Source organism: Melospiza georgiana, chromosome 10 (assembly GCF_028018845.1).
Source record: "Melospiza georgiana isolate bMelGeo1 chromosome 10, bMelGeo1.pri, whole genome shotgun sequence".
NCBI classification, from domain to species: domain Eukaryota; kingdom Metazoa; phylum Chordata; class Aves; order Passeriformes; family Passerellidae; genus Melospiza; species Melospiza georgiana.
This window is the reverse complement of record NC_080439.1, coordinates 8,793,167-8,809,810: the sequence shown is the minus strand read 5'-3', so window position 1 is coordinate 8,809,810 and position 16,644 is coordinate 8,793,167. Positions and strand designations below refer to the sequence as shown.

Sequence of the window (16,644 nt, the reverse complement as noted above, 5' to 3'; positions counted from 1 at the left end):
GTGGAATCACTTTATATATAGCAAAACATATGCTACAGTTGCAGTAAAAAAATAACAAGATAACACTCAGGCTCTTTAGTTGCTGGGTACAGCACCCTGCACTTCCTCAGCGTTCTTTTCAAGCACCTTCAAAAAGAAATTTTGCCGTTACAATAAATCCCCTTGTAACTAAGAAAAACATTTTGTCCTGCCATTTTTGCTGTCCACATCCTCCTTTAATAAATCAAATATCCTGCTTTTATCCTTCTGACACCTTCTCACACTCATACCAGTTGCCTTTTGGAAAATATTCAGCTCCCTCCAATTTTGTTTCCAATGATGCACTAAGCCTGTTTGATATGGCTTTCATCTACAGGTGGGCAAAGCACAGCCCCAGCAACCTCAGGATCTGACCCTGCACAACCTTCACCACAGATAAGGGTGAAATGTCCTCAGGTGTTCAAGCCAGGACAACGTTAGGGCCTGATTAGACCAATCCAACTGCACTTTAACCCCACAGCACTTTCAGAAGCATCCTACCTGTGCTTTGGTTGAAGTCCCAAGCAAGTGCAGTGTGTCCACTCATCAGACTGATAAGATGAGGAAGAACACATTCTCTTGAAGGGGGTTTAAGCTTTTGATAATGAATCAGGATCAGCTGCACTCACAATGTTTGAACAGAATAAGCAAAACTGATGTAATGAAAATTCCAGAGAACAATACAATAACCAGTTATCCCAGGCAAATCTCTCTCCTTTTGCACACCTGCTGGTCTTGGGCCAAAGCCTTTGCTGTAAGATGTGCTGGTTTTGGCTGGGCTAGAGTAAATTTTCTTCACAGTAGCTGGTATCAGGCTGTGTTTGGGGCTGGTGCTGAAAACAGTGTTGATAATTCAGGGATGTTGTATAGCTGTTACTGAGGGGGGCTTGCACAGAACCAAGGACATTTGTATTCCCCATCTGACCAGCAAGGAGGCTGAGGGTGTTCAAGGAGATGGGAGTGGACCCAGCAGGGAGAGCTGACCCAACTGACCACAGAGATATTCCAGACGATATGGCATTAAAAAAGCTGGAGAGAAAGGAGGGAACATTCAAAACTATGGTGCTTGTTTTCCCAAGTCACCATTACACAAAATGGAGCCCTGCTTTCATGGACATAGTTGCCCATGGGAAGTGGGGAATTAATACTTGTTTTGCTTCTGCTTTCCCTATTAAGTTGTCTTGATCTCAACTCTCAAGTTTTCTTGCTTTCACCCTTTCAATTCTTTCCCCCATCCCACAGGAATGTGTGGGGCTTAGTTGCCAGCTGATATTAAACCAGAACAGAAGCATGTGCTATCTCCATGCTATTTTGGGTAGGATCTCTTTAAAGAAAGTCTCTATCCCAATCCCAGTGTCTTATTCTATTCCTCATAGGATGAAGTCTTCTCTGGATATCATACTATAAATTCTAAAGCAGAATGCAATTCCTGAACATTTCAATCATCAGCCTCTTGCAGAATGCTCCAACAATACAGATACTTTAGTCAGATTTGTGAATATTAATGTTTCTTCCTTCCACTTCAGCGACGGGGCCCTTGGCCAGGCCTCAGCTTGCTCCTGTGGTTCAGGATGTGTCAGTTCAAAAATTTCAGCTCCCCCTGTGAGCAGCAACACTTCAGTACACCTGTGACACAAGTGCCAAATGAAGAGCAGAAGTGATCACAACAGAAAGAACATTTCCTTCTGTCAGTCTCTGTCTTTAATTCCAAAGTAACAGTGCTGCAGCCAAGGTTTAACAAAATGGTTGAGCTAATCCTGCTATCCACAGGTGACTGTTCACCTGCTCCATCACAGACCCTTGTCTGACACCTTGCTGAGCTGTTTCAGCTGGCCAAAGCTGCAAAGACTCAGCTCTTTAGGAGAGTGTAACTGGGAGCAGCAGTTTGGGGCAGATCGCTGAGCAGCTCCCTCTCACACCTATGCTGCTGTTACAGCCAGCACCTACTGAAAAGAGCAGCCTCGCTTCACCTCCCTTCCTGTGGGTGGTGCCTTCCTGTCTCCTCCTTTGTACAGCTTTCCTGCTTTCAGCAACTTAGCTTTCTGAACTGGACCACACAAGAGCCACTGCTGGCATCGGGAAAGGAAGAGGAAGTCCCAGCCTGGAAGAAGAAGGAGGATAAGATCAGGATGGCTCCCCTTTTGCCTAGACTGCCATTAGCTCAACCTTAGCTGCCAAGTGAAGCCACACACTGACCCCAGCAGCACGCAGAACCAGGTACATTAGCCCATTTCCTTCAAGGGAAATAATGAAGTCCATGGGGTAAACTCCAGGCCTGTGGGCAGGGTAAGGTCTGTGCTAGTTAATTCTTGCCTTGGACATGAGTTAAGAACAACCACAACAACGCTTTTTTGCTACTTCAAGCTACATTGCAAGCTCTGTTAATGCCACAATTTGCCTGTGGTAATGGTAGGTAGAAATGCTTCTTTCTGTGACTTTGCAGTCACATCACTCTATAAACAGTAGTGATTTCAGATAAAGAAAATGGAAAATCTGAGCCTTAGAAGGTCTTCGACCTGACCTCAGCCCTTCTACTTGGCTTGAATACTTGCACTGTAAATTATTACTCCCTGTAATACTCAACATACATGTATTGCAGGCTACCCCCATGCTGGAGGGCACAAAAATCACCCACTACACTTTTAAAGAAACATCTTTACTCTGAAGGAAGAAAGATCAGACTGTGATGCATGACAAGAGGAAAAAAAAAAAAAAAAAAACACAAAAGCCTGCAAACCTGCTCCCCAAGGCTCAAAAAGGTGTAAAGTTCTTTATGTGCCCAAAACAAACCACTTAAGCCAATAAAATTTACAAAACCCAAAATAGTTTTATTTACTTTTCAGATTTCTGCCTCAATGAGACATTTTGCAAACATGCTAAGGCTACAAAATGTCCAAGTTGACAAAGACATGCAACGCTGACCATTCAATAAGTCACAGCTATCACAGGAACAACTGTGTCCCCCGGGCCACAGGTCCCCAAAACAGGGATGGTGTACAGTGATCATGGCAACGCACTACACAGGACCCAGTAACCTGAGGTAGGTCATTTACAGTAAGAAAACCATGTCCTACACCAGTGTTACATCCTGATCAACAGGAACCCCTCTAAGGTTCCAGAAGATGTGGGGTCGAGGACTGCTTCCTTAACAAGTGTGCAAGAAAGAAACAGGAAATATCCATGTTGATTAATCTTAGTTTAAGTGAGCAGAACAAAGAGTTAGTGTTACCCATGCCAGTGAAAGCCAACCTAAACCTCTGAGGAGTGTTAGCAGCTTCAAGATAAAGAGTCAGTCAGCTGAAGCAACTCTGAAAAGGCTTTCCTGCCAGCATACAGGGTACAATTTGAACCTTATGATTAATTTGTTACAGATCATTCCACAAACAGTACAATTTTGGTTGTGTTAGATCAGCGAAGCAGGAAGAGCTTGGGCTTGCTTGCATTAAAATAAACTCCGCTGATACAGTAAGAAATACTGTGTCAGGACACTGAGAAAATACAAGGCCTTAATGTGACCCAGGAGTGGTTCTCCATTCAGATCACTAAAAACCCTGCTTTGGAAAAGCATCATGGGAAGCAGCAGCCGCTGCCGTGGTGAACATCAGCGATGGCCCAGCTAGCTCTGATAAATTACAATGCAATAGTTACACCACAGAGCTCCTCTCTGCTGCGCTAGACAAAGATGTGACAATAAAGGACACTATTGCAAAGCTTCACTTCCACTCAGACACGCAGAAAATCCGGCACTAGGAAAAGACGAACTGTACAAGACAAAACCCTGTCTGATACAGCCCGATAAAGCCAGATCTCTGGTACCATAAACTGTACAAAAATGATAGAAAAGAATATGCACTGTTATTAATACAGTGCTTATTTTAATATAAAATAAACAGCTTACATTTCCACTGTAAATATAGGCTATATACAGAATTATGTATAGATATAGCTACATGTATAAAGCTTCATTATAGGCCTCTGATACATTTATAACTATGGCTCCCTGAGCCATTTGTAGAGTGCATTTAATAAGAAAAAATTAGTAGTATGGAATAAATATATAATAAAAACATGAGTTCTTCTGACATGGTTCTAAAAACTCTCTGGCTTGACACATTGTGCTAAAAATTAAAAGATGAAAGGACAATAATCTGCGAGGAGGAGGAAGAGCTGGCCTGCCACAGGCAGGGAGTGTAGCTCTCCAAAATTAAAGTGACTTTGCCCTGAATTTCAGCCCTTGACAGCAACCTTGTTCTCCGCAGCAGCAAACATAGCATAGAAGCGCGAGTTCTCGTTGGCCAGAAGGGCAGTCGGGGTGTCGAATTCCACTACCTGAAACCAAACAAGGCAGGTAAAGCATGTCAGTAAAACTCAGCAGAGAACTGACTTCCACCCCTTGGACTTGCAATATGATGGTAAAGAGTGGAAAACACAGCATTCATCTTTAGGTGAGACACCAGGCAGTGAAGTAACAGTATTTAAGGATATTGTAACCTGGAATGCTTCCAACTGGCTCAAAAATGAAACTAGCCCAACAGGAAGCAACCTCTGGTGGTTCTGACAGAGGCAGATGCCATGGGCTTTTGCCTTCTCTACCTTTAAGAGCCTTGCCCAATGTTCTTCCATTTAACTATTTATGACTCCCAAATGGAAGCCTGAAAAATAGGTGAAGTATCTGCCATAGGTGTGCTTGATGGCACAGGGCTTTATGAAAGTAATGGGAAACTGCCACTGAGCCCCAGCAGAGATGTTTATGTTATTACCCATCTCAGAATTAACCTACAAAGGAAGCCTCAAAGAGATTTTTAAAGACAGACTGTTATTTTACGGTACTTTCTTAGTGTCAAAAAAAAATTTTGCCATCTTTGATCTTGTCCTAGGCAGCAACTGGTTCTACTGGACTATTATTACCAAGGATATGAATGAACAGAGGATTTTCTGCCCTGCAGTGCAGCTGTTCCCTCAGTTCAGCCTGCACACGTGGCAGCAGCAGACACCTCCCTGCTCACCTGTCCCTGTGTTAGCACCATGATCCGGTCACAGCCCAGCACCGTGTGCAGGCGATGAGCGATGGTTAGCATAGTGCAGTCTGCAAACGCCTCTCTGATGGTCTCCTGGATCAGCAAGTCTGTCTCTGTGTCCATAGCAGCTGTTGCTTCATCCAGGATCAGTATCTGAAAGCAGCACAGAATTCTGGCTGTTACCCATGGTCACACCTTCCCTCTCTGAATATAAAAATACATACAGGGTGGGCAGAATGGCCACAGCCAAATGTTGTCACAACTGGCAGTCCTTACAGAGTTGAGGGCACAAACACAAGTTTCACTAGTACCCTTTCAGTTTCCTCTATGTAACTGCCTTCAACAAAGCCTATGGATGACATTTTATTGTCACATCCTAGGGCTACATGTGGGTTATAACCTGGGCCTCAAGTTTCCACTACTCTCTATTTTATATTCCACAGATGAATCTCCAACAGAATTTTTACCAGTAAATTGATTTGACACATCCCTGGTGATGCCATTCCTCCTGGAATGAGTCAATACTGACTAGGCTTAATAGCTTTCTTACACTGGGTAAAAAGTCTTCCCCTTAGACATAAACTGATTTGGACTGATTTCTTGTCAAAGCTGAACTGGACATGCTTTGTGCAGGTACTGCAGAGACAGCAGTGACTTTTGCTGAGTAGTCTGACTTTAAAAACAGATGCAGAGTAATCTCTAAAATATTATGTTACATTTCAGAAAAAAAGTTGTTAAAACCAGAATCCTTATCACTCTCAATCCAAAAGTCCTTTTTCACTGTAATTGCTTGCTTTTCATTCCTGCAAAGTCTTTCACTTGGCTGGCATAGCATGGTCCCAAACTCCACTTGGAGACCACATTTTAGTGGAGCACCATGTAGAAGAAAAACACTTGACTCATGTTCACAAAAAGGTGGAAGAAAGGAAGAATCTGATGCTCCCCAGTAACAGGACACTGAAGAAATGATTGTCTGACACACTACTGTTAGCACTTACAAGCAATGCCTTTCCAATGGCAGGACATGGCAGGAGCTGGCTACAGACACCTTCCTGTTTGTTTTAACCTTACACCTCTCTGGGTTGCAATAATCACTGGTGTGATTCCTCTGACAGACAAAGAATCCAGCACAAAAAAAGGCTTGTTCCACCCTAGCATTCTGGTATCTCTTTCTCTCCTGCTGTGCTCACCTTGCAACGACGCAGCAGAGCTCTGGCTATACACAGTAACTGTCTCTCTCCAACAGAAAAGTTCTCCCCATTTTCCATCACCTCTGAATCAAGCTTCATAGGCAGCTGTGCAACCTGTGTGGGAAAGAAGAGGCAAAAATTTTAGAGCACTGCACATAATCATATAAACACAAACAGATCTCCTGACAATCTTTGTCACCAGGAGAAGAGTGAACCTGCAGGAATTTCTGCAGCCTATGTTCCATAGCCATACCTGCCCACCAGACTTACATGAAAAAGAACTGGAAATGTCATGGCAGCAAGACTTACTGCATAGGGCCTTGCAAAGGGCAGGTTTTAAGTTCAAATTTGCACATGTGACATGTAGAGTCATAAATGGAAATGTAGAATGCACACCTCAGGCACATACAGAAAAATATCACCTGACATGTTTTGACACCCTAAGAATCTCTGTGATGAAACAGCACTCTGCTATCCTATATCCTAAAAAAAACCCAGAATATGGCATGTCCCTAAAAAACCAAAGGTAGCAGTCTAATAAAATCATGGGAAAAAGGAAAAAAAAAAGGTCAAATAAAGCATAGAGAACAAGGGGGGAAATGTAGAGAGAAAGCTCAGATAAAGACCTCTAAAGTAGCCACTAACAGATGATGTTGCTTTGGAAGTCAAATGCAAACATCCATCTCCCAGAGCACATAATACTTACACACTCCTTCATGTGAGTCCTTTCCAAAGCAGCCCAGATTTGTTCCTCACTGTATTGATTGAAAGGATCCAAGTTTGATCTGGAAGGGGAAGCAGAAAACAAGGAGAATTTTAACTCAGCAATGAATGGCAAACCAACAGTGTGCTGATTTATCCGGACAGATGATTCCCATCTGGCCTTCCTCGAACAGTTTCATTGCCAGGGAAATCAGATATTCCCAGCACACTGAGGTTAGAAAAGCTAAAAAACAAGAGTAGAGATAGAAGACAAAGATACTAAAACTTCAACCACATATAAAGGGAAGCAAGACTTCCATACAGTGTGATCACACCCAGTGCTGCACTGGGCTGGCTAAAATCATTCACCTGTGGTTTTTGTTTGAAAACTAGAACAGAAGTTAGGATGTCTGAGAGCCACCACCTCACCAGGCACCTGCTGCATTTCAGGTACAAGCAGAAAGACTGCTCAGTCCCTTCTTGCCTTCTTATGGCCTCACTAACCTCACAGTGCCACTGAAGAGCACAGGTTCCTGAGGGATTATGGAGAGTTTGCTCCGAAGATCTGCCAAGCCAATGTCATTTATTTTCACTCCATCAATCTTAATGCAGCCTCCAGACAGTTCAACAAGACGAAAGAGTGCCATTCCAAGGGAAGACTTCCCTAAAAATGGGACAGGAAAAACATGACTGCTGTTTCTACAGAATCATAATGGTTTTTCAGATGAGAAAGCATTTTAAAAGCTGTCCACATCTAAGAAAAGTTTTAAAATACCAAAAAAGTCCTGGCAAGCAATGGTCTGGTAAGTTTTGAGGTTCAGCATTTAAACTTCTGAGCAATTGTGGGGGCAGCTTCTAATCTCTCCTCTATAAAGCCATGCCTAGAGTGCTGTCCCAACCCCACTGCCAAAATCCTGCTATGAAAACCCAATACAGCAATATAAATTACTTATTTAGAAACTCATTTTGAGGTTGATTTAAATCATCTCACAAACAGGGGTTTGGATTATTCTCATTACAGAATTCTGAGATGGCTCAGAGCCAAACCTGCCTGCAGCATCAGTACAGAATCTTTCAAGAGAGTCAGAGAAGCTGCAGTGAGCACAGTGTAAGCACCAATCTGTGCTGCTCAGTGGTTTGGGGAGTTAAATACAGTCAACATACTGGCTCAAGCATAATAGGATATCCCTGTGCTTTAAATGGAAACTTGTTTTCACTACTGTTAACAGGGATCTTGCTTATGTACAGACATGAACAGAAACCTCCACTGACAGAGTGCTCAGCCCCTCCTGTGAAACCAACTTAAACACAGGAGAGCCAATATGACTGCCCCAATCCATTCTGTGAAAGTAATAATTTACCTCTGCTTAGTGCTTTTCCTTACCTGAGCCTGTCCTCCCCACAATGCCAATCTTTTCCTTGGGTTTGATGGTAAAGGACACTTTTTTGAGTACTAGAGGGAGGTTCTCTCGGTACCGCATCTCTGCATTTTCAAAAACAACTTCACCTTCCTGTGGCCAGTCCAGAGGAGGAGTTTTGTTCTTAATTCGAGCAGGAGCTTCCAGGGAAAGTGTCTTTTAACAAAAATACAGAAGTTCAGTTTCCAGTAAACAAAGCACCAAAGGAAAATTATCAGCTGCAGCTTTCAGCAGTTCTTCCCTGCAGACTCAGCCCAGATCATTTATGGCAGTTTCATGATGAGCTGTTTGACTGGATGTGGGCCCAGTGGTCCAGAAGTTTGCTGTATTACACTGACCACACTGTTAATTCCCCTCCTGTTGCCTCAGTAATGACATCAGTCCTTCTATACAACAGTGGCTTTCATCAATGGAATTCAAAATGTATTTTAGGCCTAGTATTCATCAGCACAATCCTATTGAGTTTCATGGCACTCCAAAGGCTGATGCAAAATCTGGTGCATTTCTGGGCCTCATCTGCTATGCCATACCAGGGTCACCACTGTTGATTTTGACACAGAAGAGAATGTCCAAGCAACACATTAAAGGCCACCCTCTTCCTTCTCCTCCTCATGTTCCCCTGTCCTACTGAATCACTGAGTCAGTCCCTTCCAGCCTGATCACCTCTGCTATTTCACTTTGCCCCTTACTGAGCAGTTCACAGATGAAACAGAAAAGCAGAACCTCTGAAAGCCAAACACAAGGCTTTATAGCATGTTTACAGTGAAGTCAAGGTCACTTTCCCATACTTGGCACAAGTACCCTCAAAGAATGGCAGCAATCCCATCATGGGATTCACCTCATGTAACTGAACCTGGTCATGACAACTCCTTTATGCTCTCTACAAAGAGATCTCTACAAATATAAATACTGTAATGCAAGAAAACAGCATTTCTGGAGTGTGATTTTTCTCATTCTAATATAAATACTTGGAACAGATAATAAATTGCCCTCTAGAGACATCCATTTCCTACACTGACCATAGAGAGATCCCACAGGGATGGCAGCTGTGGGCACCTGCAGCATCTAGTTAGAGGCAGATTAATTGTACACCAGGGATTTCAGAGGAAAAACAGCCATCTGCTATGATAGTGCTCCTATTCTTTCAGCTTGGTGCTCAAAACAGCAACCTTGAGCCCCCTGAAAAAGCCAAGTCTGGGCCTTGGTAAGACCCAGGACCTGAATGGTGTTTCACTGGCCACCCACCCTTCATTTCAGCTTCAAACTAGTTTTACAGTTTCATAAAAGGGTGTCTAGAGATCAATTTTTTTTTTTAAATCACAGATACTGTTCTTTGATCGTGATATAGAAAGAGACATAACTTAAAAAAACCCAAGCAACAGCCTACAACTGTAGGTTTTGCCACTAAGGGCCTGACTGATAAACCCATCTCAGCCCAGTGAGAGACACAATATTTAGCACACTTGTCAATTTGTGTGGTCACTAAGTCTTCCATATGCAGAAATTTTCTACTTAGATGCCTGCAGAGGATTTATTTAACTGGAGGAATGGACAGGTTTGGGGCTTTTGTCTTCTCTGGTTTTTAATCTGTAGATTAAATCCACCCACTTTTAAAAAAGCTACAAATACCAACTACTAAATAGCCCAGATTTACCAAATAAATAAATGTATCTCCCTCAGAGTCACAGCAAACATTAAATAGAAAAGCCTTTCACCTCACACACCAGAACCAGTAGAAGGCTTTCTCCTGGATATGCTTTCCCCACTGACCCATGCCCAGCTCTGCACACACAAATCCCAGTTACAAAGAAAGGGTTACAGATATTCAGAGCAGCTTGCTAAGCATTTAGCCTGGCACATTTATCATGTTCAGCTGAGCACATTTCTCATGTTTGCAGTAAGAGCATTCCCTTGACTTTTCAAGCATACAGAAATATGTTACATAAGACAGCTGTGGAAAGTAGGCTTATTAGGCTGAAGTGGAATTACTTGTAGATAAAGTAACAAAGTTATCTGTGTTTAAATGAAGGAATTCCATGAGGTTTGGAATGGAGGATGCCAGAACCCCATCCTTTCGCTGTAAAATAATGTTTTGAATCCCCAATTACCCCTTTCACACACTCCACTCTTTACTGTGAGTGTCAGCAAACTTCCAATAGCTTATGTAAACCAGCAATGCTTCTAAGTTTAGTTACCTACCAGCTCTGGGCCAATTCAGCCCCTCAGTGCTGATACATGTGCTTCACAAAACAAACTCACTTTGCAATGTTACAGCACAGGCTTTAGTGCCTTTCCAAGATCAGGAATGTACACACTGTACCAGGGCAGACTATGGCTGAGGCCAGCACTGTAACAAACAACACAAAATTTCACAACAGGCAGCAGAATGCAGTCCTACCTTGATATAGTGGTCAATCCTCTCCACTGAGGTGAAACGAGCTTCTGTCTCTGAGGCCAGTCTGACTGTAAACTGGAATAACCCTGTTAGCTGAAGAGGTGAAAGAAAACAGATTTTTAGAGCTGTGACTTGTTATTGAATTAAGAGATGAATGTGACCACCAGGATCAGGGCAGTGACTGTACTTGGGACTGGTGAGGTCACACCTTGAACCCTGTGCTCAGTTTTGGGCCCCTCACTACAGCACAGATATTGAGGTGCTGGAACATGTCCAGACAAGGGCAACAGAGCTGGGGAAGGGTCTGGAGTCCTGTGAGGAGCAGCTGAGGGAGGTGGGGAGGCTCAGCCTGGAGAAGAGGAGGCTCAAGGGGCTCTTATTCTCTACAACTCCATGAAAGGAAGGTGGAGCCAGGTGGGGTTTGCTCTCTTCTCCCACTTAAGCAACAGGATGAGAGGAAACAACTACAAGTCTTGCCAGAGGAGGTTTACATTGGATGTTAGGAAAATTTCTTTACTAAAAGAGTTGCCAAGAATTGAGACTACCCAAGGGAGTGGTGGAGTCACCATCTCTGGAAGTATTTAAAAGTTATGTAGATGTGGACGATGAGGACATGGTTTAGTGGCAGATTTGGCATTACTGAGGTAATAGTTGGACTCAATGACCTTTATTGCTGTTTTCCAACCTAAAGAATTCTATGATATTTGATATTCTTGACATCAGGCACCATATAACTAAAGTCTTCAAGGCAAGTTAATTAAATAGTTCATTTTAAAATCACCATAATTTATTAATCCCTTGAGAAACCAGCAGCTTAGAAACTTTTCCCAAGAGCAACAGCTTTAAGTACGAGGTGTCCAAGCTCTGTAATTTCCCCTCAGCACCACAAGGAGGCAGAAGAGGCCAAAGAGCAGCTCCAAGAGTGCTCAGAGCCCTGCAGCTCCTCTGAGCCAGCGCTGGATGCTGTTTGCTCATTAGCAATGTCTACATTAAAAGAAAAATTAAGTATTACAGTATGTGCTCACACTCACCTGCACAGCATAGGAGATGGCCAGCCCAGCATAGGCAGGAGGGATCTGGCCATGCATCAGCACAATCATAAGGCCAGTGGTTGTGATCAGAGCAATGCTGATGATGTCCAGGCGCACGGCCAGCCAGCGCATGGCGCAGCTGAACAGGTAAAACGGGGCCTGGTTGTCATCCAGCAGCTCCTGGTACCTGAAACAAACACAGCAAAGGTTAGTGGACTCCATGAGCCTGGTGGTCTACAAATATCACACCTACTTAAACTCCTGTTCCAGTACCAGGATTCAGGATGGGAAGACTAATCAACGACTAAATTTCAAACCAAAACATGATGGCAGGGTTTGCAAACTTTCCCCATTACTGCTCTTCCCAGTTTTCCCTTACCCTTCCTTCTGTTCTCCCAATTATTTTCCCCAGAAAAGCAACTTTCAGTCATAGAACCAATGATCCATCAGACTCCAGTAATAAAATCCTTCTGAATGCCAGAAGCTGTTGCATTCAGCTTTGTGCTCTACCATTCCCAGATGGATATCTAGACTGACCTGTGCAGGAATTCCTGTCCTTTGTGGTAGGCATGGATTGTGGAGAGACCCTGGATGCTAGATGTAATGTGAGACAAGAATGGAGACTGTGTGATGTTGTCCAGACGCTTGAGCTCTCGAATAAAGACTCTGGAAGGAAAGAAACACTTTGAGTCTCATGCAGAACCACCATATGGCAACCACTGCGTTGTACTTGAAGGTGAAAGTACCTTGTCAGCCAAAGTGTGGTGCACTTACCTAGACACAACATGCAGAACGGTGAACAGGACAATGAGGGGCCCCACTGCCACCAGGAACCAGGGGAAGACCCCAGAAATGACCCCCACACAGAAGAACACAAGGATGACGTTCTGGATGAACATTTCCGCTTGAAACGGCAAACGAACGTCAACTGGGAAATGGAAGGGAAAGGGGAAGATCCTGAGTACAGAAAACTAAAACAACCCATAGAAATCAACTCAGTCCAGTCTATCTCAATAACACAGGGATTTCTTAGTTTATTCAAATTAAAAATGTACACTTTCATTGGGATGTTTTCACCTTCTGATTACTGGCAGTCTAATTATGCCTGTTTGCAGAAATAGCACTGATGTAACTCTGACCTAATTATCACTTCTGTACATCAGCTTCACTCCAATGTTTTCAGTTGCTCCTGCATTACCTGCTGAGAGCCCATGTGCAGCCTGGAGGTACAAGAAAAGCAGCACATTTCCTTCTTCATAAGTGAATGATCAGACCTGAGCTATCAGCTGCCTTCTACAATCAGCTGCCTTCTACATAACCCAGGTATATCCCAATTCCTGCTTTGTTTATTGTGCGTGCACATTTGGCAACAAACACGGGGTACAATCACCCCAACAGCAACGGACTGGAGAGTATTCAGGGCTTAACTACGAGGTCTGAATGTGGGATTTACAGGACACACAGTGAGAGATACCTTCATCCATGTCTTTGGAAAACCTGTTGAGGATCCTCCCAGTGGGTGTCGTGTCAAAGAACTTCATGGGGCTACGCAGAATCCGTCGGAAGAGCTCGTCATGGAGCCTTGAGGATGCTCTGAGAGTTCCCTGACAATGCAGAAAACATTGCAGGGTTATAAAGCAGTGTTTGCCTTCCTGCCACCCAAATATTCTACTCTGTTTCTCTCTCCAACCATAAGAGGTTATTTACTGCACTCTGTGCTTCCAGCCCATGGAGGAAGCCATTAATTTGGGCAGAAGTTTAGCAGAAACTCAAGAGCTGGCTAAGGAAACATTACAATCCATGACTGACTCTGGTTCAAAAGTCTCTCAGGAGATGACCAAAAGAACTGCAGTGACAGCAATTTGCAGAAGCAGGAGTAGGGGGGGAGACAAACACCAGCACTGGCACCTACCTTTACAAAGACCACACCACGAACAGCTTTCAGGATCAACATAACTGCCATAGACAGTGCATAGATGCCAGCATAGTAATGCATGTGAGGGTTATCTTTCATACTGTTGCTTATGACAGTCTCATTTCCCACAGTCACCGTGGTGTTCTGCAGAAAATTCAGGGTTTCAGAGGTTGGTTAAGACAAGGATAAAGCATGATGTGTACATTACATGTGGTACAATTTAACTGCCTTGTCTTCTCCCACTGTATTGATATTTCTTCTTTAAACTACTTCAGTGACCATTGAATATGTCAAACTTTTCCCTGGCAGAGATGCTTGACTTGTTGATCTTTTTCCTACAATATCTTCCAAAATACTACCACAATGCCTATTTCATTTGATTCCTAATCTCTCATTTCATGCTTATTTCTTGTGTTCTTCTGAACAATGTCAGATACTTGGATGCCACCACACAGACATATTTACGCTGGATAGATCTTTATCAAACACTTATTTCTGCCACTATGCAATAAATTCTTTACTGTCACACTGTTATACATTCTCATTTTATTTTATTTTTGCTGTTTAAGTATGTTTAAGGACCTCACTACTGATTCTAATATTGTTGGCCACCTGCATTTCATTATTTAATCTCTCAGATTAGTACCTTGTTCTCTGTACCCCCACAAAAAAACTCTTGCAGTTATATTTGGATTTTTAAATGCAACAAGACTTGCAAGAAAAGCCCTGAGAGTGGGGAAAAAGCCCAAACCACCCCAAGTCATCAGAATCTCCAAAGCAATTTCCAAGTCATCTGACTCAAATTTAACATATTTTAACAAAAATTATCCTGTTAGGTATAAGATCACATTTAAACAAAAAACACTCAAGTTAGCTTGTTGGCCCCTTTCCTATTTTCACTTCCTTTTCTTAGACTAACCCAGAAAAGGAACAAGAGGGCAGCATTAAACCACATAAGTTATTATATCTTTCTCATTACTGGAGCTCTCTTATTCTTGGAGATGAACTCTCTAGTGAGACCACCTCCTGGGGAGCCTTACAACTTATTTAAATTAGAAAGCACCATTTGGTCTCACCGGACTGCCTAGAATTAGTCTAGCCGAACACCCCCAGCCAATTAGACACAAGAGTAGAAAGCTTTTGAACTTACTCCACTGCCTTGCTTGATCCAGAAACTCAGCCACCAGTTGCTGAAGGCTGTGCTGCCCACATTGAGCACAAACAGTGCCATGATGATGAGGAATGCAAAGGGGCCTCCGGCTGCCTGAATGTAGACGCCATAAACAGACCAGGGGACAGAGCCTTTGCCTTTCTCTTCCAACTGCACCAACTGGCCTGTGACAAGAGAAGATGAAGAGGGAATGAGGAAAGCTCTTCCATGAAACTCCTATAAATTTGTGAACACTCAAAATTAGTCTTTCAAACTGTGCACAGTACTTTCAGAAACACACACTTTACTTCACACTTAGAACTCAGTGGTTCAAACAGTTTTTCAAGAAGTCACATTTCTTCTGCAGAATCATTTAAGTCATGGTACAGCTGAAAAAGCCTCATCAGCACAGACTTGAATGTTAGGCTGGGATCAGCCTCACTATTGCTTTTTAAACCCTGAAGTTCAAAGCTAACATTAAACAGACAACTACAGAGGTCAGACTGTCCCTTCATCCATAACTGCCATGTCCTGCCCAGGGCTGAGTGCCAGGCTGTGCACATGGCCCTCTTAGGACAGGAGGGAGAGGTGGTGTGGGGGACAAGGCAGCACCACCTCCTTTGTGCTAATGGCATCTGACTGAACTTAAAAACATTGTACAGGCACCCATATTTAATGAATTAATGGATGTTCTTTGCCCACTGCCTGTCTCTCATCAACCACACTAAGTGATTAGGATTGAGACAGCTTCCAACACATGAGAGGCACGCTAACAATATACTTTGAAGCACATGTTTTGAGCTTAGAGTACAAAATAATTACAGCCAGAAATTTGATTACATAGTTACCCTCTTCTTCCTTCTTTACAACCTTCTCCTTCTTCACAGACCCTGTTTTGGTACTTTTATCCTGGGGCCTTTTCAATGAATTGTTTGTGTTCTTCTTTATATTAATCTGCAGGGAAACAATGACACTAAACAGAGAAGTTGGTTTTGACATTTTCTAAACACAAACTTCTATTTATCTGCCACCTAAGGATAAAGACTTTCAATAGCTCAGCATTCACACCAAGGAGGATATTAACTTCATAGTTATTACAGATGATTGCCAACTCTGGTGGACTAAATTCTCCTCCTCTATTAATCTGAGCTACTACCAACCTGTACAGATAGAGTGCAAGGGCAATTTTCAGGATCAGTGAAAACATGGTAGAGGAATGATATCCCCACTACTGCAAGAAAGATATAATCTCTCTATCCCTTGTAAAAATAACTCACATTTTTTAAAGAGGCTTTTTTCCCCAAGCACCCTAGCACTTAGAGACATTTCATTAGAGCTTTCTTGAGAAAAGTCAGGTTAACTTGCTCTCCCAGAAATCCAATATCCAAACACCACAGCACTGTTTTAAACCCAGCCATCTTTCCAAAACTGGGAGTTACTGCCTGTTCAGAGTCAGCCTACATGGACTGAAACCCCTTGCACACGGTGTTCAGGGTTGCCTTCCCACACTTTACACAAGATCAAACCACAGAGAACCCAACTGATGATCCATTTATTCTTATCCCACAGGGAATGCAATTTAATGATCTTTCCATGAGCTAATGTTTACAGCGACATTGAAGGTCAGCCAAGCATGAAGACTGGAGTATCTCCTCTTCACTATCATTTTATTAGTCTTAAAATGGCAGAACTATTATCTTCATGCCTCAAAGGACATGCAGAGCAATGCATTATATCCTTTTGCTTCTTTCACAATTATCTCCCAGGAGAATGTGTCACCAAACTTGTTCTATATCTGTAATTCTTA

The 16,644-nt window shown here is 42.9% G+C and overlaps 1 protein-coding gene across 5 annotated transcripts in view; it reads right to left on the bottom strand.

Moving 5' to 3' along the window:
* The window catches only part of ABCC5 (ATP binding cassette subfamily C member 5), a 68,210-nt gene that overhangs the window by 22,438 nt on the left and 29,128 nt on the right, over positions 1 to 16,644 (bottom strand). For 3 of the 5 annotated variants that reach the window (XM_058031582.1, XM_058031583.1, XM_058031584.1), the window contains 14 exons: positions 15,686 to 15,791; positions 14,838 to 15,022; positions 13,685 to 13,831; positions 13,247 to 13,376; positions 12,547 to 12,700; positions 12,310 to 12,438; positions 11,773 to 11,959; positions 10,745 to 10,834; positions 8,313 to 8,502; positions 7,433 to 7,592; positions 6,933 to 7,011; positions 6,227 to 6,340; positions 5,025 to 5,189; positions 2,826 to 4,347 (listed from right to left, as the gene is read on the bottom strand). In XM_058031582.1, coding sequence (XP_057887565.1) covers positions 4,246 to 4,347; positions 5,025 to 5,189; positions 6,227 to 6,340; positions 6,933 to 7,011; positions 7,433 to 7,592; positions 8,313 to 8,502; positions 10,745 to 10,834; positions 11,773 to 11,959; positions 12,310 to 12,438; positions 12,547 to 12,700; positions 13,247 to 13,376; positions 13,685 to 13,831; positions 14,838 to 15,022; positions 15,686 to 15,791 — 1,938 coding nt within the window. In that variant the 3' untranslated portion in view covers positions 2,826 to 4,245. Of the gene's footprint in view, positions 1 to 2,825; positions 4,348 to 5,024; positions 5,190 to 6,226; positions 6,341 to 6,932; positions 7,012 to 7,432; positions 7,593 to 8,312; positions 8,503 to 10,744; positions 10,835 to 11,772; positions 11,960 to 12,309; positions 12,439 to 12,546; positions 12,701 to 13,246; positions 13,377 to 13,684; positions 13,832 to 14,837; positions 15,023 to 15,677; positions 15,792 to 16,644 lie in introns of those variants that run through there. The other 2 variants (XM_058031588.1, XM_058031585.1) reach the window with 2 other exon arrangements.